This window comes from Drosophila novamexicana, unplaced genomic scaffold, assembly GCF_003285875.2.
Source record: "Drosophila novamexicana strain 15010-1031.04,08,12 unplaced genomic scaffold, DnovRS2.1 tig00000108-arrow-pilon, whole genome shotgun sequence".
Lineage (NCBI taxonomy): Eukaryota > Metazoa > Arthropoda > Insecta > Diptera > Drosophilidae > Drosophila > Drosophila novamexicana.
This window is the reverse complement of record NW_020824772.1, coordinates 2189969-2212564: the sequence shown is the minus strand read 5'-3', so window position 1 is coordinate 2212564 and position 22596 is coordinate 2189969. Positions and strand designations below refer to the sequence as shown.

At 46.9% G+C, this 22596-nt stretch overlaps 1 protein-coding gene across 1 annotated transcript in view; it reads left to right on the top strand.

Moving 5' to 3' along the window:
- Window positions 1-22596, top strand: part of LOC115757721 (pneumococcal serine-rich repeat protein) — a 58658-nt gene that overhangs the window by 31076 nt on the left and 4986 nt on the right. The window contains exons 2-8 of the mRNA XM_030698087.1: window positions 17-364; window positions 5608-5729; window positions 5788-7865; window positions 7928-8054; window positions 8235-8446; window positions 8510-8633; window positions 11528-19078. Coding sequence (XP_030553947.1) covers window positions 17-364; window positions 5608-5729; window positions 5788-7865; window positions 7928-8054; window positions 8235-8446; window positions 8510-8633; window positions 11528-19078 — 10562 coding nt within the window. The remainder of the gene's footprint in view (window positions 1-16; window positions 365-5607; window positions 5730-5787; window positions 7866-7927; window positions 8055-8234; window positions 8447-8509; window positions 8634-11527; window positions 19079-22596) is intronic.

The window sequence follows — 22596 nt, the reverse complement described above, 5'->3', positions numbered from 1 at the left end:
TTATCAACAACAACAGGCTTTTACGCGCCGAATTGTATGCGCTGAGGTGCAAGGTCGTTGGTGGAGCAGGAGCGCAGCCACAGCAAAAACCACTCGACGCCACACAAGAACAACAACAACAATTAGACCACCACCACCCCCAACAACAACAGCAAACAATGCAACAACAACAACAACAGCTTGAACACAAGAATCACAATAATGTACACAACGACTCGAATCGCCACTGCGCCCGCTGCACCACCGAACTGGGCCGCATCACCAACCGCGGCGCCCCCTGCCGCGTCTGCAAACTGCGCGTGTGCAAAGCCTGTCGAGTCCATCATGCACTGGACTGGGTGTGCGTGGTGTGCCACAAGCAACTGTAAGTCTCTCTCTCTCTCTCTCTCTGCACTCACGCTGATAAAAGTTGCTAAAAGTGAAAAGTAACAGAAAATTAGCAAAAATAAAAGTAACTTAAACCATAAAAAATAAAAAAAATAAAAAAAAAAAAAAAAAAAAATCTCTCTCTGTCTGTCTCTTTCTCTCTGTGACACTCACCTTTATCTCTCGGTATTACCCAATCACTCGCACTCATCTGTACTAAATACTCTAATCACTCAATGTCTCACACGTGCACACTAACTAAATAACAATATTTTATATGCATGCCTCTGTGTGTGTGTTTGTCGTATATTCTTTTGTCTAAGGGTCAACTCTTGATTTTGTTATTTGCTTCAACAAATCTATTTAGAAAATCTTTCTAGATATTCCTACAGAGTCCAATTTTAATATCACAAGTTTTTCCGACTCTGAATTGGCTTTCCCAAGCCTTATATACCCTCTACTTTTAGATACGCCCTGAAAAGTATGCATTGCAAAATTTTGAAAAACATGGCTAACGGTTCGAGTCTCATAACATTTAAGTTTGACTCTTTGAATTCGACTTGGGCCGACTTATAGAGCAACTTCCTATTGAACTCAAAGAATATAGTCAAACCCACTGGTTTTCTAATCAAAAATTTAATAAAATTATAAAATAAAACTCTAACACTGTCCAAGATGACTGCTGACTACAATATTTCTGCTACCGCACACTAGACTGGGTTTCGGCCCAGCATCCCTTCCGTTTAACAGTTAAATAGCCCCTATTCTGATAAAAGTTTTAATAGCTATTGGTACAATCATCTAAAAAAACATTTTGTGTATAAATGATATTGTTGAAAACTTTTTATACAAATGTAGCTTAAATGAAGAGTTGGGCATAATGAAATTAAACATACAAAAGTTGTAAAGAAGCAGAAAAATACTACTTAAAACATGCCTTTCGTTATGGTAATTTTATATTATATATTTTATAAAGCTATAATAGTTAACAAATAACAAGAAATTACCACTAAAAAATTAGTATCTACACTATATCAAGAACCTCCCAGTTTTATTATCAGCAGACTTTGCTATCGACTCTAGAATTGCAAGGATCTTGTTCCCCATTTAAAGCTTTAACTTGTTGAGAATTGCGAACGTTAAGCACCGCTAAAGGTGCATAATGAATATATAATAAATAAATACACTATGTTTTTTGTTTTTATATGCCAATCAGCTTTATTTCTATTGAAAATAGACCTGCGAGCTCTTACTTTTCATTGTGCCGGTTACATAAAGGTAAATTTGCAGAAAGAATAGTTAAAACTTAAGAGACACAACCAATTTCAGTAAAATAGCAAACAGTTAAATAATTTATATTGGAAGAAATACATTTTCTCTTACTCAAATACATTTTCTATAAAGAGCTAAGAATATCATATCTTAGGCTGATTTTTATATACAGAAAATTTTAAAACTGACAGCACATAAATTTTAGGCTATTCAAGAAAAGATTGCAAATTAGAAAACAGAAAACGAAGTCTGATATGCCTCCCAATAGCTGATTACAGGGTAGGCCCTATCTATCAAGCAATCTCCCCTGGGGCATTATGGCTCGTTAGCTTTTGCCTTCGCTGCAAATACGTAAAGCTAACCCAGCATTTTCATTGTTGCCTGCTAATTTTGTGTTGTGCAACCAGAAATTGTCACCTGATGCGTACAAAAATAAATTTCCATGGGATCACATATACCGAAAGGGCATCCGATGACCCCCACTGACAGCTGATGCGTTGCATATTTCATGAGGCAACAGTTTGGGGCATTTCTGCTGAATTTTTCGGTTGCTCTCGTTGCAAGCCGAAAATTGCTAGAAATTCTGTGCGTGTGTGTGTGCGTGAGTGTGTATCATGTGTGTTCATACATTTTCACTTTACAATTTTCGATTGAAATGCATTTTTGGGCACTTTTTAATCGTATACGAAGTTTATAACGCCTTTATTCTATATATAATATATCCCAAAATAAACAACAACAGTTGATATTCAATTTTCATTTGCACTTGAGCGGCGGCTGTTGCAAATATGTGCCTGAATATTGCAACTGGAAACTGAATTATTTATTTTGCTATTTCTGCTGCACCAAATGGGTTTTTGTTTTGAAAAAACAATGACTAAGCCGATACCTAAGCGCTTTGCTAACTCCAAAACTATTTGTGTGTTGCCTGAGGTACAATAAAAGCCAAGATTTAATTTTGCCCATTTACATCTTAAGGTTAATTTTTTAAAACCAGTTGACTAACCTGCACACTCACTCAGAGAACAATAATATGAGAAAAAAGTGTGAACAAGTTCAAGGTGAACAATGAGTAGCAAAGAAAACTAGCTGAAGATGTTTTCCTTCTGAGTAGTTGTTACGAGCATAAGAGCATTTCACCCAAAGACTATTTAAGGATTTCCCTGGAACTTTATGGAAAGAATGATGACAAAGGCAACATTCATTCATAACAAGATAAGTATGGCCAGTTGCAAACCTGAAAGTTATTGTAAAAGCGCAGAGAATGTTGCTTTTTCATTGCCAATTAGAACTAAGTACCTTATAATGAGCCCAGCATTCATCAGGCCCATTGAAAAAGATAGCTGAAAAGAGCTGTTACCTCATTGAGAAGTGAACAAGTGGGTGTGCACTAGTGGGAAGTGCCTAACTATAAGACACCCTCAACTCGGCGCCAAGCTGCGTTTGCAAGCACTCTCGCACATACGCATACACATCTAAATCTTCACACACAGGCATACACATCTACGCATTTAATGCTGCAGCTATTTCACTTTTTAGTTCTTGATTAACTTTGGTGTTCATTGTCCATTGATATATATATGACATCCAAGTGTGGGTAAATACCAAAGCCCAAGAGCCTTCATAAACAAATTTTTTTATAATTTTGTGGGGAACAGTTAATGTGAAATAAATAAATCTATATATACACACATATAATGCAAAGAGATATAGAATTTAATCCATTTAATGGAAACGAACTTAAAACTAACTTGGTCGCCTGCACAGATCAAAGCTAATAAGAAGACCTATATTCCAAATTTCCAGTCTTTTGTTTAGATCGAATTGGCTGTTAATGCTGCGCAAGTATTTATATATATTTTATGGAGTCGGACACATTTCACTCCGTCTGTTTAGAGCATTTGCACTAAACGATTATACCCGTTCTACACATTTTCAATGTGTTCAAGGTAAACTGAGAAACGTGAGTTTTGCAGTTGTAGAAGAGCTTAACCATGCATCTTTCAATTGGCACTTAGTTCTATATAGTTTGAGTGGCAATCAGCAGTTTTAGTTGGGAAGCAGCTTTTTAGTTGGAATTGGCTTAGCATTTCTGGATACATAAGGATACAAGGATTCTTGGTAATTTTATTCAAAACAATTTGTATTATGCCTGAACTGCAAGCTAATTGTAAGTGAAAGTCTATCTGGTAAGCCTAATTAGGCATATCCTAGAACTGGAGTCTAGATGGGCAGAAACATTTGGCGGATATTTCATGGAATCATATTTTAATTGGGTTTTAATAGTAAATAAAAGTATTTAAAGCGAAGCTCTTGTCATTAAATACGTTGGAAATATGAATATTAACAAGTAATAAAAACGTTGCGGACTTCGATAAGATTTTGAAACTGTTGGCCAAGAACCCTGTAGGCGTCGTGAAATGAATTATTATTTTCAATCTGCTCTCAAGGAGTTCAACACTCGTCCTTAAACCAAATTTATCTGACTTCATACTATAAATTGTGGTACATTTTGTCAATGTACGGGCGTGCAATTTAAATATTAACTGAAGCTAATAGACTCGATGCCATATTTGATTAATGGTATCGACTATCGAGTTTAGTCATATAAATATTACACATACGCCCTGTTGCACGGAGTTCAGCATTTTTTAACTGCCCGAAAAGTAATGTAGAAACAAGTGTTGAAGTCTTTGCAGTTGCTGATGATGCTGTCAGGCGACCCACACGCTCCCAGAGTTCAGTGTTAATTGCCAAGCCCCGAAAAAAGTCGTTACTAAAAACAAAATAAATAAAAAGTAAGCAAGGCCAGACGCAAGACTCTGAACTAATTAAATGTTGGCCAACGCAGCAGCAGCCAGAGCAGCCCGGGCAGCTGCAGGGTAACTACATGGTATGTAAATTTTGGAGCTGCTTTGCGTGCTGAAATTTGCCAAGATGCTAGCAACGCCCACAGGTGTCAGCCAAACTGACGCCTCCCAAATGGCAGCCAGCTGTCAACGCAGCAATTGCAACTGCTGTGTGAAGAGATGTGCCCCACGCCCCAGCCAGCTCTGGTGAGGCGTTGCCTAGCACACATATCGTATGCCTTACTATATATATATATATATATATATATATCGATAGCTCTGACACTGGCTGCGTCTTTGATTGGAATTTGTTCATAAAGTCTGAAATGAAAAACGCCTGACAGTCTCCGAGCGGCTGCGCCCTCAACCAAAGACGCCTCCAGAGCAGCCTCTAGAGCACCCGCCTTGTATAGTCATTACGGTGTTGCGTCGTGTTGGTGTCTTGTCTAATGATATGCCCTATAAATGGCAAGAAATGGAACATATTGGTTTTGCGGAAACGTATGTGACAGCCAGTGGAGGGCTTCTTCCACCAATTATAATATTTCTTGAGCAGCATCAACAACCGAGGCGATCTGAGCTAAAAAAAAAACGTTTACCATTGTTCACGGTTCAACCCAATTTCGGCACAGGCTCACTTAACTAGTCCAGTTAGAGGTCACGTTCAAAAATATTGGTATATCAAACACCCATTTTTGCAGCCTTCAATTAACTACTGTCATAAGTGCCCCACATATCCACATTCCAATAAAGTGATAATACTCATCGGACAACATAAAAACTGAAATCACCATTAATTGGTATATTTGTTCCCGCATATATACATTTTTAAATTTTCAAAACCAGGAAAAATGTTCTGAAATATAGCGAAAATTTTATTAAATGCAGTTTTTTTTTGGGTTTCATCTTGGGTAGCTTGGCGCTACGTACAGGGTGTCTTGAGATCTGGCACGCTTGTTTTTTGTTTTGTTGTTTTGTTTCAGCAACTTTTGTTTTTGCTTGTGTCAGATACTCAGTCAGTTTGTTGGCTCTGGCTGACACGGGCAGACGTGTATTGAGCCATGTTAACGGATGTATTTTGGTGTTTTAAATGGAATTGGTCTTGTTGTTCTTCTTGCAGGGAGTTACAGGCCGCCAGCGGTGAGTGGCTGAAGGAAGCCTATGCGTCCTGCGAGTCTGTCGATCATTTAAGCACCAGCGACGTGCTGCGGAAAAGCATACGCCGCTCCTGGACCATATCAAGTGAGTCTGCTTAAAAGTAATCTAATTTTATTTGTGTCTGAACAATGCCTGCTTGCAGATCCCGAGGACGATCCGAATAATCCGAATTCGCAACAACCCGTCACCGACAATCTGTATCCACAGCAACAACATTTAATTGAAGCACAATCGGCGGGCAGCTATCCCTCGTTGCATCAAAATACGCTGCATCAGCAGCTGCAGCAGCAGCAGCTGCAACATCATCAGGCGCCCCCGCAGCCGCGCCAGACGCACATCATTAATTATAGTAGTGGCACTGCCACGCCCATTAGTGGCAGCAAGTGGCATTTGGGGCGTCGGGTTTTACGCCAATCGACGCTGCCCAGCACACTGAATAACGATCCGAATCTGAGCGGCAGCGGTGCCAATTTGGCCAATTACAATTCGGCGAATCTGACCGCGCCCACCTCGCCGCATAAGGTGCAGAACAATCCACTCTATCCGAGCGCCTACAACAGCGACGATATAATCCACATGAACACCGCCGCCGACTGCGACAACTACACCCAGATATTGATACAGCAGCCGCAGCCACAGCTGGAGGCAGCAGCGAGTCCACCCACGCATAGCCATCGGCTGCAGGTGCGCCGCCAGTCGACGCTGCCGGCTAATCCATGCCAGGCGCCACCTACCATTTACATGTCCACCTCACCGAATCGCGTCTATAGCCGTTCGCCGGAACGGTCGCCGGGCGAACAGCAGCGTTATACGCCCTTCACGCGCCAAACATCCTTCCCGGAGCCGCCGAGCAACTATCATCGCACCAAGTTGCTGCCCAGCACAGCCAATTTGCCGGCTCCGACCAGCCAATCCTCATCAGCAGTCACAACGGCCACTGCGCCGCCGCTCAACTACGAATCGCAGGCATCCAGCATGGCCAGCGATGAGATAGACTATAGTCAGACGTTTGGCAAGCCACGCATGATGCGCCAGGCCACATTGCCCAATCCCGATCAGCACGTCAAGCTGCTGCCCACATCGCCGCCCAAGCGCCAGACCTCTCCGCAGTTCCGACGCTCGCCGGAGTTTACACGCCAGCAGACGCTTCCAAATCCGGAGGCTTTTAGTAGCGGTAACACGCTGACCGTGCACCAGGCGCCACCGGCCAAATTTATGCCCATCTCGCCGCGCACCAAGCAGAACTTCTTGTTTCCCAGCGTGCAGAATCCACGCCAGTTTCTCTCACAGCAGAATGTGCCCACTGTGGGCGCGGTGGATCTGGGCAGCGGCGGGAGCGTAGCCAGTACCGCCGGCGAGCAGTACTCGAGCAGCCAAAGCGTCAATATACACCATTCGCGCGATCCGCACTCCAAGATGATCAAGGTGCGCAGCCACAGCAACGAGGAGTACTCGAACAGCAGCAAAGCCCATGTGGAGAGTCGCCGACTGCTGCCCGAAATACCCACTACGCAGCGCTCGCAGAGCCGCTCTCCCAGCCGGCTGGTGCGGCAGGACTGCCTCAAGGAGCAGGAGCACGGCTCCCGCACCTTCGGCGAGGCCAAGCAGCAGTTCAATCAGTTTCCCGATGTCAGCGAGGAGCTGGAAACTCAGCCGGAATACGTCGATTACTTTGGAAACAGCGCCACCAGCTTTCTGGAGTCGGATGAGGTCCAGTACGAGAAGAACTATAATGCGGGATTCAGCAGCGAACCGCGTATCATCTACAACAATGGCTCCGACGATTCTCCCTACAAGCCGAGAAACACGCGGCCCATCTACAGCGCCGAGAACGTTCTGGCGGGCGGCGATGGTGGCTATGGGGCGGCTCCACTGCCTGGCTTTTACACGGACATGGGCGCCACGGGCCATATGATGCACAGCGGTGCGGCCCTTCCACGCACTCCGCTCATGCACAATCGAATGCGGCGACGACAATCCCGGGAGCTGCCCATGCCACAGGAGGAGTACGGAGCGGGCTTAGGCGAAGCGGCTGCAGCGGCAATGGCAACCACAGCCCCGGGCGCCTCAGCAGGTGCCTCGGCAACAGCAACGGAGCAGAGTGCAGCAGATCGTCGCAAGCCGGAGCAAATGCGTTCCGTGTCGGAGGATTCTGGCGCCAAGACGGCGCCCAAGCCCGTGACGCGTCGCTCCTTCTCGCATCCCGAAAAGGACTCAACGGTAACATGATTATTTTTGCCTTTGTCGAATGTTTTAAGCCAATTTAAGCCAACTTTTTGCAGCCACCAAAGAAACTGGAGACCTCGAAAATACCCAGCCCCCGACCGCTGGCCGATATATTGGACAAGACGCGCGGTGGCGCCTCGAAGATTCCCCAAGCGCGTCGTCGCAACAGCCGCGGCGAGGAGGGTAAGTCCAGGCTGACGATTTCTAATAGTTGCTCTAGTTGCTTTGTGCACCCGCGCAGCAGTAGAAACCTGTAGCTGGTTAGCTTTATTTAGCTGTAGTTAGTTGCAATCACCCGATTTATTAAATTTGTGCACCCCCTCCCCGCTGCCGCACGCGGCACAAACATTAACCATTATATAGGTAGAGTACCACAGCATCACTACTCCTTCCATGAACTGCTTAAGCACCAGAACTCTGACCTAACCAATCGCTTGAAAAAAACGCCAATTCCCGTTAACACAGTCCCAGCTAAAGAGGACGAGCCGGCCGCAGCAAAGACAGCAGAGGCTAACGGCAAATGCCCCAACGCTGGCAGCAACAAGGAGGCCAGTGAGACGGAAGGCGCCGCAGCAGTAAGTGACTCCCCCACACACACACTAATCAGAGCCCCACAACTGATGCTTAATCCTTTCCAGCAGCACACCAGCACCTTGGGGGAGCAGGAGCTGCAGAATGCAGTGGAGGCAGCTGCCGTTGTCTTCAAGAAGGTCGTGCTGCAGCGACGCAAGGAGAAGGCAAAGGAGAAGGCCGCCGAGGAGGGTGAGTGCTAATGACCAGCATCTCCACTAGCTCTTAAATTATGTAGTTTGTATCTGTCTGCGTGTATGTGTGTATATGTGTGGTTTCGGTTGTGGTATTGGTTGTGGTTGTGTGTGCTTGGCGTATAATAAGCTTGGTGACGGTGCCCCGTGTCTAAATTAAGTTTTTCGCTGGGTTTTGCTTTTCCTCTAATTTTACGCACAAATTAATTAAGCGACACTTTGGTGCCGCACGGGGCTAGGGGAAGAAAGAAGGGAGAAGTCCTGCGCTTGATGTGGGTCATTATTGCCTTTATCATTATTCACTTTAACCACCCCATTGCCTTTTGTTCTGCTCTTAAGTATCTGGGTATAATTATAATTGCAAGCATTTTTCGAGATTTGTCAAAGGAACCAAAACTCTGTGGGTTGTGGCTGGTAATAAGTGCATCACTTTGAGGGACTAAGGAATTTAAATTGTGACTAACGCAATGCTCTTCTTTTAGCTGCAGCTAAGCAAAGAAAATATTTACAAACTCAATAAACAGACGCTGCCCCGAAACAACACTCATTGTTAAAAAACCCATTTCAATTGCCGCCTAAAAGTGTGCTTCACTTTTGCGCATAGCAAAACAATTGTGAAAAATGAAAACATGTTCGAAATTCTTCGATACTATGTATTTACTAGATATAGCGAGCATAACAATGTTATCCTTTGTGCGCACTTACTGTAGCGAGTTGACAGAACGAACCTGCAGCTTTACACTCAGAAAAATACAAATGAAAAATAATCCCAATTTTGTGTATTTCTACAACTTGAATTTGCAGAATTGAAATGGGAAAATACATTGTAATCTCTATAGTGGGAGCCGAAGAGTTTCAGTTATTCGAACTAGATATAGGCGTAGAGACACAGTTATTCATATATGATATATCATATCACAAAGAAACGATAAACTCCGAGAAAAAAATTACGTGAGATAGTGGCGAAGATTTAAAGATCACAGCTAATCTCATGACTCGAACCAAGCTAGTGTTGATATGGCAACTACTTAGGTTATGATCAGTGCTATTGAAACAATTACCCCAAATCCTATAATTTACGAAAAAACAGCCGATTTAAACGATTGATTATAACAAATTCTATAAAATCGGAAAGATTTGACACGGCATTCTATTAATGCACAATTTTGGTCAACCCTTTAAAATTCTTCAATGTAATGTATTCTTCAAATCATTTGCTGTTGAAGTTTGGCCTCAAACTAAAACAGAAAAGTATACTGGACAGTAAGTAAAGTTAATTCCAAAATTTAAATAAATCAGATAGATACTAGAAATGCGAAGCAATCAATTTGAGAAAACCACCATAATTAACAATTATATAACTAATTGAAAAATTTATTTCTTTATCTATGTTTGTAAGAGTACAGTTCGATTTATTTAAAGGAAATACCGCTCATTCCGCAAAAGGAAATTGAATTTTTTTAAGTGCACGTTTTATGTGGTTTATTGGGGAACCATGAAATATTTTCACACACACAGGATATGGCAGCGAACTCATAAATCGCCCACAACACAAAGACAGTCGAAAATGTGCGTTTGTATTTTCCAACAATACAAGCGTTTTTTTTTTTTAGCTCCCCCCGAAATGCTTTTGGCATCTATTGTTATGTTTTAATTTGCTGTTTGCTTGCGAGTCTCGGGGACGGCCACTGCGAACCCGAATCCATTCGAGAACTACAATCAGGACATTGTCGCCCAAGCTTTGGAAGTTCGCTCAAGTGCCTCGTCTCCTTGGGGGCTAGCTGTCGAAAATGTATCGTTAATCTTTAAGCGAGCACCTGCCTGTTGAGTAGAGTCGTGAAGGGGGTAGCCACTTTTCGAAACGAGCCAGAGTGAACGTACCCCAAATATTTGCTTTGCGGCTGCCAGGGGCTTGTGCAACATGCATGCATTTCCCTCTGTTTTGTTTGCGCAAATACAAGGAATCTATCGGACAAGCTGTCGTGGCTGCTGCAAAGGATTCGAGACTGGAAGCTGGTGCGGCCTGGCCTAAAAAGCTTTTTGCCAAATATAGCATAAACGCAGCTCGAGTATTAAAGATAAAACCGCAAGGAAAATACTTTCGGGAGACATTTCGTCTGCCTGGGCCAGCGAGATGCGAAGAAAAACACAAGCATGTGAATTGGGGGCAAGGGAAAGTCAAATATGCAAAGCATTTCCTCGAGATCTGCATAAATATTAGCTTAGGTGCGAAATTAGATCTATTAAATAGCTGCGTTTTCTAGGGTGAGACAAGTCGTCGATTCGAGATCATCATACGGCAGATGTTGGATTGCAAGGTAGCGGTGTCTGCGAGTGGGTACTCAATAGGCTAATAGATATTTAGCCAACCGATATTTGCCACAACTTTCACATTAGTTACAAACGACTTTGCTCAAGAGTCCTCAATTTGCCGCTAAAATAAGCTAAACCATTTGAGAATTTTAAGCGCAAATTGCCAAAAAGTGAATTGAATGTCGCTCGAGAAATCTGTTGATATACTGTAATATAAGTATTAATAATATGAGTATCTAATGGTGACAAGCATTACAAATGTATCTAATTAACATAAGTACTACATAAACACACAATATTTATACATGCACAGAAGTATATAACAAGCTTAACAAATAGTGGACTAACCCCATTGTAGTACATAGCTTTCCAACCACCTTGTCCGCCCAAGCTCTTGCGGTGGTGGTGCAGTAGTTACCCATGCTAAAACCATTAAACATGCCGAAAACCCGTATCTCACCTGTGATAAACCAGTATTTTCCATTGTCATTCTGTGGTGTCGGTCAACGTCAAGCTAATTGAGTCGAAAAACTGCTCTACAAAGAACAAAACAAAAAAACCCACCCCATTAATTCACAGGCTCGCAGCTGGCAGCTGGCGCTTCCGGTGACAGCAACGGCGATGCCATGGAAACATCGTCGTCGTCGGAGCTGGAGTTCAGGTGCAGCACCGCGTCCACGGCGGCTCAGTCGCAGTACAGTGTCGAAGCGGATGAGTTCAAGCTTGTTTTTCTAAACTCGGACTCGTCATCGTCGTGCAAAGAGGAGGAGGAAGAAGACGACGACGGTGACGGCAATGATACGGATACCGCGTCCAGTTCCTCCTGCACATCCACGCACCAGTGTCACAGTATTGTGAGCAATGTGGAGGACTGCGATTGGGATTACTTTGAACCCTCGATGATTGCTGCAACGACAACGACAACCACAACCATGATAGCTTACGCCAGTTCAATGACGCCCACAACGCCTACGCCGCCGCCACGGCTGCGGCGCAAGTCCAGCGACAGCGATTCTCCCCTGCTGCAGCGTCGCCAGCAGCTGCGCAGCTATTGCTCCAAGATACGTGAGAGCGACACCGGCACCGACGAGGAGCTGCACATGCAGGCCGAGAGCAGCTCCCAGACCAGCTCCGATCAGAACCAGACGCCGCCGACGCCCACGCTGCCACTCAGCATGAAGGCGCGCATCAAGACGCGATTCCTCAAGAGCCACCACCACTATCAGCATCATCATCACAGCCACACACCCAGCAGATGCGGCTGCAGTGGGGCAACAACCCCACAGCAGCCCCAATATGTGCCCATACCCGTGCCGGTGCCCATACCCGTGCCACTGGCCGCCTACCACAACTGGCAGTTGGAGCATACGGGCGCGCCGCTGCTCGAGCAGGACGAGCACCTGGCTGCCTCGCTGCAGCAGCTGTGGCAGGCGGCGGCTGCAGCCTCGTCGTCACCAAACTCGCCACAGCAACAGCAGCAGCAACAACAACAGGCAGCAGCTGCAGCTGCCGCCGCCGCGGCCATGGTTGCTTATTCACAGCAATTCGCCGCGGCCAGCAACATGTTTGATGCAACACCGCCGGCAACAACCAAAAGCTATCAGCAATTGCCAACAACAACAAGTCAACTGGGCGGCGGTTTTAAGTCCTCGGCGCCGGAGCTGAGCGCCTCGCTGGGCTCGCTGATGACGCAGTCGCTGTGCTCCACTGCGTCCACGTCTTCATCAGCAACGTCCGGCTATGGCACAGCAGGTCGCAGCCTGGAAACATTAGCCGGCTGTCTGTGTCTGGCACAGCAACAACAACAACAACAGCATCAGCAGCAACAACAACTGGCCAGCCAAATGGCTTTCAAGCCAGCTCCAACAAGTTTAGGTTTAGTATTGCCGCGCACGCCGTCGGGTGAGCAACAACAAACGCGTCGTTCGCTCTGTGTCGATGCCGATGCCGTTGACGTTGACGTTGACGTCGCCACAACGCCCACAACAACAGTGAGATTGTGTAATGCGAATGATAAAGGTAGCAGCAGCGACTGCGACTGCGACGCCAGCACCAGTGTTAAATTTAGAGCACATGTTGATGTTGCCGCTGTGCCTGATAAAAGCGAGGCGATGCCAGCAGCAACATTGACAGCCAAGCTGCCAAATAAATGCCAAAATCTATGCGAAACTGTGCAAAACAGCAGACCAACAGCAGCAGCAGCGGGCACAGAAACACAAACACAAACAGAAAAGACAGAAACTGAAAGACAAACCTACCTGGCGAGTAACAACCACGACGACGACAAAGACGAAGCAGCGGAGGCAGCAGACGAAACAAATATACATAAAAATCAAGTACCAGCAACAGCAGCAACAACTACAACAACTGGAGCCACATTGAGTGCGGCTGCTCCTGCGGTAATAACTCGTTTCAGCGGCGGCGGCCAAGTTGCAGTCGAAAATGTTGAGATTGTTGCCGCCGTTGCGCCTAGAGAGCAACAACAGCAACTGCAGCAGCAGCAGCAGCCACAACTAGAGCCGCAGCTAGCGAGGAATTTGTCCTCCCATCGGTTTATAAATAAAAAACCCACAAATATGTCCGAGAGCGAGCCAAGTGAGGTGGCGGCGTTTGGCCATTTGCGCAGCGAAAGCTACGCCGCCAACAGCAGTAACAGCAACTGCAGCAGCAGCAGCAGCGGCAGCAACAGTGAAACTGAAGATGAGCGCAGCCCACGCAAATTGGTGGAGCGCAGCTACGATGTTGCCTTGGCCATGCAGGCGGAGATGGAGGAGCCACCAGCGCCACAGAGACCAGCATTGCCGGTGCAAATGGTGCATCACAGCACTACCGACGGCAGCAGCAGCAGCAGTGATTCCAGCAGCTCCAGCTCCGAGTCATGTGACTCGGATGACACCGGCACCGTCGCAGATCGGCGACCCAAGCGCAAACGTTTCAACAAGGTGTTTGTAGTAAATCGACAGGTGGGCCAGGCGGCGCGTGCCAGACGCAGTTCATCCACCGAGGGTGATTCATTGTCCTCTTCGGATGCAAATCTCGAAGATTCATCAGATAACGATACGGATACCGAACGCACCGACTGTGGCATTGTGCTAAACTACGTAAAGGCATTGGCCGAGGAGCAGGAGGAGGAGAAGGAGGAGGCTGAGCAACAACAACCAATTGCAGCGGCAGCGGCACGTGATGCCAGCGACGAAGATGAAGATGATGATGAAAGTGAACGCCGCGTTGCCAACTCAAGCGATGAGCTTGCCAACTGCATTGTGGTTGTGGGCGGCTGCACCGACGACGACGCCAATGCCGGCGGCGTTGTGCTGCATAGCATGCGCGCTCTGCCAGACGTCGAAGAGGAGGAGCAGGAGCAGTCAGAGGAGCAATCAGAGCAGAGCATTGAGCAGCCGCTGCCATTCGAATTAAGCTCCGTCCTGGCTGCCTGCGATGAGCTGCACAGCATTTCCAACGATGTGAATCGCCTACTGGCGCTGCACAAGCAAAACTCCCAGTTGGAGCTCAAATTGCAGCGACTGCGTCGCGGCGTGGCCGAAATCAATGAGGATCATCTGCTGCTGCCCAGCACTGCTGCGGCTGCCGCCCACATGGAGCAGCAACAGAAGCAGAAGCCAAGCGAATGCAGCAGTCAAATGCTTAAAGCAGGGTGTGCACCTAATGCACAGCAGGCGGAGAACATAGAGGAGGCGGTGGCCCAAACAGAGGCAACCCTCGTGCCGGCCAGTTGCCATTCCCAGAAAGGCGTAAACGTTAATTCTAATGACGAAAGCGAAGCAGCGAAACAAAACGAACCAAGCGACGCCGAGGGTAAGCATGTAAACGAAGAAGAACTGGCAAAGCCAGAGAAAACAGAGGCAGCGACTCTTGGGTTTTCATGCCAGCAGCGGCAGCAGGTAAAAGCAAACACCGATAATAAACTAGCAGCCAGGCAAACAACACCAGCAACAACAACAACAGCGACAACCATCGCAGAGCGAACAGCTGTGCAAACGCTGGCAATGGCGGAGGGGGACGCTGCGGGCGGCGGTATACGCAGCGAAGCATGCAAAATAAACGACGATTTGTTCGTCGACTCGTCGAACTCTCACTCTCTCGCCATAACGAGTAAAGCACCTGAAGCACAACAACAACAGCAGCAAGAAGAACAGCAGGTAGCTGGGAGAGCGACAGCTGCTGAGCATAAAGAGAGTGCGCTACCTGTTGCTAATAAAGCCGATTGCGCAGCCGATGTGAAGTCGCAGTCGGCATTGGAAACGGCGGCGGCAGCGGAGTCAGTCGAAAATGAAATGTTAAACGTTGCGGTTGAAGAGCCAAACGCGCGCCTAACGTTGTATACTAACAACAACAACAACATTAATAATAATAATAGCAGTAGTAATAATAACAACAACAACAACAACACTGGCCATAATGACGGCGATTTCGCAGCACAAAAGACAAAAGGCAGCAGCAACAATGCTGTCGTTGTTGTTGGCCAACATAGCAGCAGCAGCAACAGCAACTGTGACGTAGTGAATGTGAATATGAATGTGAATGTGAATGAAGCATCGTCGCGTGTGTTTGAAAGTTGTGAAAACGAATACGACAAAATATTTGGCAGTCATCAAGAACTGCAAATCAACGAACAAGCAGCAGCAACAGAGGCAGCAGCAACAACAACAGCAACAACAACGACGACAACAACAGTTGCTGCAGCCAAGAATTCACTTTCAGCCAAATATCGCAGTTTAGTGATGATTACAAAAGACAATGAAAGTGCAACAACAACAACAACGACAACAGCAGCAGCAGAAACAACGACGAATAACGACAACGATTATGAAATGGCAGCGATTGGCAACAGCAACAACAACTTTGGCCAGAACTTTGGCAATGAGTCAGACGATACGCTGCGCGCGGAGCTCGGCGTCGAACTGTTGCCAGTGACGCCAACGCCAAGTGAGCGGGAATTGTCGCGTGACTCCTACAGCGTGGACTCGCTAAATGAGCCGAGCGTGCGGCCCAAGCTCAGCCTGGACGATGGCCTGGCCGATGATGATTCCTGGGTGGAGGAGCTGAGTCAGCGCGGCGATGGCGACGAGGAGGAGGACGAGAATTTGAGCAATGCAACGACTACACCGACGGCCACCGATTCGGAGGATGCAGAGGGTGATGGCGAGCTGGGCGGACGCATCATGTACATGGATCGGGAGGAGGAGCTGCGTGGCTATAATCGATCGGCCATTGATTTTACTCTGCACACCATTGTCGAGGAGAGCTGTGAGGAGAGTGAGGTGGCCTCCATGCGTGCCGACAACGAGCTGGAGCAGGAGGAGGAGGAGGATATGGCGGAACGCAGGCGCATGCGCACGCTGCAGCATCATCATAGACTCAGCGCCTCCGAGCTGGAGAAGTACTTCTTCTTTGGCCTGGGCGATGGCAAAGTCATGAGCTCCATTGACACGCGCGGCGATGATACCGCCTCGGAGGTCAGTTCCGAGTGCTCCGAAAGTCTGGACTCGTTGCCGCACGATGATCAGCTGCTGGATGGCGCCAACAGTGCCGCAGATTTGGCCTCATCGCGCCTGGAAAAGTATTTCCTCTCTGGCTTCATGGGCTTCAGCGGCGGCGAGAAGCAGGCGGAGAGCGACGAGAGCGGCGGCAGCGTTGGCAGCGACAGCGAGGGGCATCCCAGTCCCAGCCAGCGACGCAAACGGCTGGTGCGCGCACGCGGCACGCCGCGCAGTCACAACTCCTCTCTAGATAATCTGCTGCTACCCGAGGCGGATACAATGGACGCATCGACAACTGCAGCTGCAGCAGCAGCAGCAGAGGACACATCAGAATCGGAGGCAGGCTGCGACGATACCGTCATACACATGGCCAACGCAGTAGATCGCGCCTCCGATGGCAGCTCCTCGGACACCATCAAGCGTAAGAAGCAGCTGCGCAAGCGTCACGATTCGCTCGACGAGAAGAAGCTGCACGAAGCAGCAGATATGGGCACATCTGTATCTGGAGTTGGAGCCGACTCACATACGTCCACGCTGGGCACAGCTCAGGCCAAGAAGCAGCAGCATCACAGCCGCGACAGCGGCTTTGTGGGCAGCAACGATGATCTATTGAAGTCAACGGAATGCGAGCCCTGTAAATCCCCTACGCCGGCACTAGGCCAGATCAGCGAGGATCGGGAGCCGCTGGCTGCAGCGGCTGCACTCAGCCTGCCCAAACTGGAGCTGCCCAGCACAAGCGCAAGCGCAGCTGCCACCAACAGCATGCGTCGCATGACACTGCAGCCGCCGACAGCAGCAGCGGCTGTGACAGGCAACGTCACCACCAGTTCGAATCTGGTGCGCAAGGATAGCTTCAACAACTGGAGCTCCGACGAGGAGACCAATCTCATGATGAGCAAAATGCGTCAGTTCTTCAAAACGCTCATCGTGGCGACGGCCAATGCACAGCAGAGTCAGACCCAGACGCAGACGCAGACACAGAACCTGGCCCAGACGCAGAATCAGAGCGGTGGGAGCACGCCCAGCTCGGTGCGCCGGCTAGCCTGCAAGTCGGGTAAGTCTCGACCCGCACAGTTGGCCTATTTCGAGAACGAGCTAACGCGGCTGATGAAGACCGTGCCGGGCATCAATGATGAGCAGGTGCGCGAGATAGTCGAGTATCTCAGCAGCGAAGACACCTGGTCAGATTCGTATGACTCCTCAGACTATACCAGCTCCGACTTGGAGGGCTCCGAACACAAGGGCCAGCTGAAGGCGCAAATCTCCGCCAGCTGCCAGCAGATAATCAACAAGTTCGAGGTGGATGTCGAGGGAGTGCGCGGCGATGGAGGTTTGCTAGACGAGACGCATGCGCTCAATGGCGACACGGCGTTTGTCTACCAGAAGCTGGTGGCTTCCTTCAGCAAGGTGGCTGCGGGAGATACCAGCGAAACAGCGCCACAGCCGAAGCCCGTCGAGGCGGATGAGGATCACTTGTCCACGGGCAGCACGGATCAGCGCTCGCCGCAGCTGTTTGCCAAGGTCATGCAGCACATAGGCACCCGCCTGGTGGCGCTGATGCACGAAGTGAGCAGCGGCAATGAGACGCCCACGTCCACGCGACACAGTCGGCGTGCGCAGGCCAAGATCTCAGCTACCACAACGGAGGATGAGGAGGATGAGGTGGAGCAGCAGCTGCAGCTGAAGGCGCTGCCGCTAAAGCAGCTTAAGCTGCGCAGCCGCTCCCATGATCTGCTGCTAGATGGCGGCGCCAACTCTGGACAACACACACAGCTCCATGGCCAAACGCCTGGCCATGCGGCGGGTCATCAGCAGTCGGGGCCTACGGGCGTTGGGGCCGGCGACAATGCCGGGGAGGAGTGCGGCGTGGCCAGCGATTACGAGCGATTCTCGTGGCGCGGCAGTTTTGAGTCGGCATTACTGGCTAATGGCGACTCCAGAACGAGGCTCAGCCAGCTGAGCCAGCTAGACAGGGACAACTCGTCGTCTGCGTCCGCTTTGGCTGTAGCAAAGCGCAGATCTGCAGGCGACCTGCTGTTCAGCCAGCACCAGCAGAGCCTCAGTCGCGAGCAGCTGGATCGCGTGCGCTCCTGCGGCAGCATTGGCGGCGGCGATGCCCATCATCATCAGCTGGAGGCATCGCCCGCCAAGCCCTGGCTCTCATCGGCCAGCTCTTGTGCCGATTCCGCCAAGGATGTGCGCCGATCCAGTGTGCCTGATGCCATCTACGAGACGGACTCCAGCGACGAAGGCCAATCGGCCCAGTTCAGCTCGAATCGCTCCACCTTGCCGCGCAGCTTAACTGGCAGCGTGCCGGTGGCCAGCACCAATTCGCTGCCACGCCTGCCCACCAGCTCGGTGGCTTCAGTGGGCGCGGCTTTCACCAGCACGCCCATCACCAAGTCGCAGAATGCGCTCAACTATACGCCCTCTTCCACGGGCAGCGCCAAGAGCGCACGCTATCGCTCGCCAGGCTTGGCGGCACGTGCAGCTGCCGCCAACAGCAGCGGCTGCGCTGGCGTTGGCTCCGCCAGCTCCATCAGCAGCGGCAGCAAAAAGCTTGGCGGTGGTCTCCAACAGTTCCTCTACTCGAAACGGGATGCTCGCAAACGCCTGAACATGTCAGCGGGTGAGTTTACCAAGGCCTTCGTTTAACTATCTTGCAAATACATTATCCACGCACACACACACACACACACACACACACACACACACACACACACACACACACACACAAACACACATACACAGATACATGATTCTCATACAGAGTTCACATTCTGCGAATGCTCAGCATTTTTGAGATGTTTACCTTTTTACATGGCGATTAGCTTCCAAGTGGTTCCATGCCTGAAATGCCAACCGGGCGTCAAAATGGCATGCGGCACATTTGGACACGTTTCGCAGCAAACTTTACTAACCGCAAGCGCGAGAAGGTTATTCAATAATAAATTGAGTTATTTGTTCAGAGTCCTGCAGTCCTTAAATTCAAAGCAATTTTTCATGTGGAAACTTTTATATGGCAATCGTTAAAGATTTTTTACATTTTATTTATTTGTTACATTTTACTGTAAGTCTATTGACTGTGGCTTCTCTTGGAATTCAAGTGCAAAAGCTCGTTTATTTTACAATTCATATTATTTACTTCTTGATAAAAGTCAAACAATTAAAGTTCTTCATATATAATTTGAGTGAAAAGAACAGAGTTGTATATGCTTCTATTTTCCTTAATTTTTCTAGGAAATTTTGTGATTTGAGGGGCATGCTACTCTAATATCAGAATAAAAAAAAAAAACTATGCAGAAATGTGATTTTGTACACAGAAAAAAAATGGGCAAAAATAAAAGTCTGAGCTCAATTTTGCTGCCTTGAATTTGATGTGTTAATTAGCTCACCGTTGCTGAGAGTTATAATTTGAACACCATATGTGCGAATCAGATAGGAAGTTATTTTTGCAGCTAAGTCGATATAGTCATATCCGCCTAGTTATATTTACAGAAACTGAACTCAGTTTTCTATATTTTCTATATTGATAAAATTTGGAATAGATTAGTATTTTAATCAAAGTCGACAGTAACGAAAGCCTTTATCATTCCTCTGTCCTAATTATATTTTATTCAGTTATTTTATGAAATACTTCTTAAAATCTTTACAATGCTTAAGATATCACTGTTGCATTATTGCTAAGAAATTGTTTATATTTTAATAGTACACTTTATCATTTAGCTCCATTAAGAGCTAGGTGAATTATGCTGAAAATGCAAGGCAAATCTTCTATTTGTTTGGGTACTTTAACTTCGCCACATCGATAACCTGTTTTTTATTATGTAAAATTTCTGCCAATTAACATAGAATTTCAATGCTGAATGTATTATTTTACCCGTCTGGCAACGCTGATCATAATTTTACTACTTTTTCTGCTCCAGGGCTTTATTAGTAGCTCGCAGTATTCCCCTTGCCTGCACACCACATCAATTCGCTTCAGACCAGAATTCTATGTGCGTTGGCCATCTATAGATAGGCCCGTGGCTTTTATTTTTTTGTCCAAAAGCAACCCAATCAAGGTCAATTAACTGTATCCATATTAAGCGCTACGCTCGTTGCCAGCTTCCCAGTTAAAGTTAAAGCGATTTTCGCACTGCGCCAACTGTTGCTGCCGCCAGTTCCGCTTGACGGGGGCGTATGTTGCTGCTGTTGTTGCCTATTTATTAGTTGGCCAAAAAAAAGCTGTTTTGCGGCTTGGTCAATGAAACTCGAACTTGTGCTCAAGCCCGAACCTTGTGGCAGGCGCGCAGGCGGGGCTTTGAACTCTGCTTCAATTGTTTTGGCACTAGGGATGGGCGCGTGAGTGCCTCGCCACGTAGACAATAAAACTTTTGAACAATTATGTAAGCTGTTGGGCATGAAAATGAATTTTAAATTCCGCCCAACAATTACGCAACAAATTCTGCAGAATTTATGGAGCCCATGGAAAGCCATTGAATTGTATATGAATTTGCGACAAAGTTAATTTATTTAGTGTTTAATTCTGTGGAAATATGCATATATACATTAAGCTGATGAGCTGTGAAATACCCTTTAATTATTTGTAATACTCATCATTATAAAATCAGAGAAAACTTTTAATTATGTATTCTTTATTTTACAAGATGATATATTTACCATAAAATACTCTAGACGAACTATAAAATGCTATTTTTAGGGACTAGTTTCTTCTTTTAACTAAAAACATAATTAATACATAATCGTATATACATCTGTTGCCATCTTGAAGAACTTGAAAGTACCATGTACTTAAAAGCTCATGTTTATTGTTTAGGCCAGACTTGCACATTTCTTTAAACTTGTAATCGCATAAATGCCCATCGCGTGCCTTTTCACGCGCCCATCACTAATGCAAATAACCTATCCCACTGCCACTTCGTCTGTTTTGTTGTGCTGTTTAAACAGCTTTGTGTAACCAAATCAGTTTGGTTTATTTTATTGTATATCTGGCAGCAATGTTAGCAGAAAATAAATACAATTATACGCCTGGCCACCGGTTCAATGGATCTGCAGTTGAGCCTGAAGCCGAAACCGAAACTGAAACTGAAGTACACTCAATGTCTGCGCACAATATCATTTAAGCTCTTGACGTTGATAAAGTGCTTTGCTTGTTTATTTCCTGTTCGCTATGCGATTATTTGCTTTTTGCATACAATAATTAATGTTTATGAACTCGCGTTGACACCAGCCAACAGAATTTTGGAGTGGGTTTCGTGCTTGGCTGCATCACAGTGCAGCACGGAAGTGGCCGGAGATCCGGCAAGCTAAATGCTGCGCTTAAGACTACTTGCATGTATTATTGGAGCCGAGTGCCAAGAGTAAGGCATGCCACAAACAATTTGGCATTTAGAGATTATTGTGGCAGGAAATGTGCAGGCACCCTGTATGCGGGCACCTTGTGCCGCCGCGAGACAAGCGACACACCCGTTATTTATGGCGCTTGTAATCAAATTAACCTTACGTACAGATCAAATATGACTATCTCTGTTGCACTTGCCACATGCCACCAGCTAGAATCATTTCGTTAATTGCACTTCCATTGGCGCTACGACCGACGACGACCTCCCCCGGACAAGAGTTCAATATTTCAATAATTGAATAAAACTTAGATTTGCGGGCGAATTTCCAACTTGAAGCTGAGTTCTTCTGCCTTCTGGGGCTCAGTTATAACGCCACGCTTAACGGCACTTGATCGCGACGCGCTCTATAAATCGGATCCGAAATCGGAATCGAAATCGCATTTTTAAAACCTATGCACGAGCTCTATTGGTCGCAGCCAGTGAAAGTGTTTAGGTTTTTGTTTATTTTCTCATTTTCGTTTTCATTTTTGTTTTCAACTTGATTTAGACGCTTTTGGCGCTGGCCACACTTAAGTATGCCCCAAGTAGCGGAAATTATGAAAAGGGCCATAAACTACAAATATTGTTAAAATGAAAACATTGTCAACAAATCGTGACTGCATTGAGGAAAATTTGTACAGCAGCAAAAATGAATAATTCAAGACGAAACATTTACTTTTTGTTTTATTTTGGGGCGTTATGTGACCCAGTTTCTTAACGTTTTTTTTTAGGTGTTTGCTTTGCCAAGCCTTTAATTTCATTT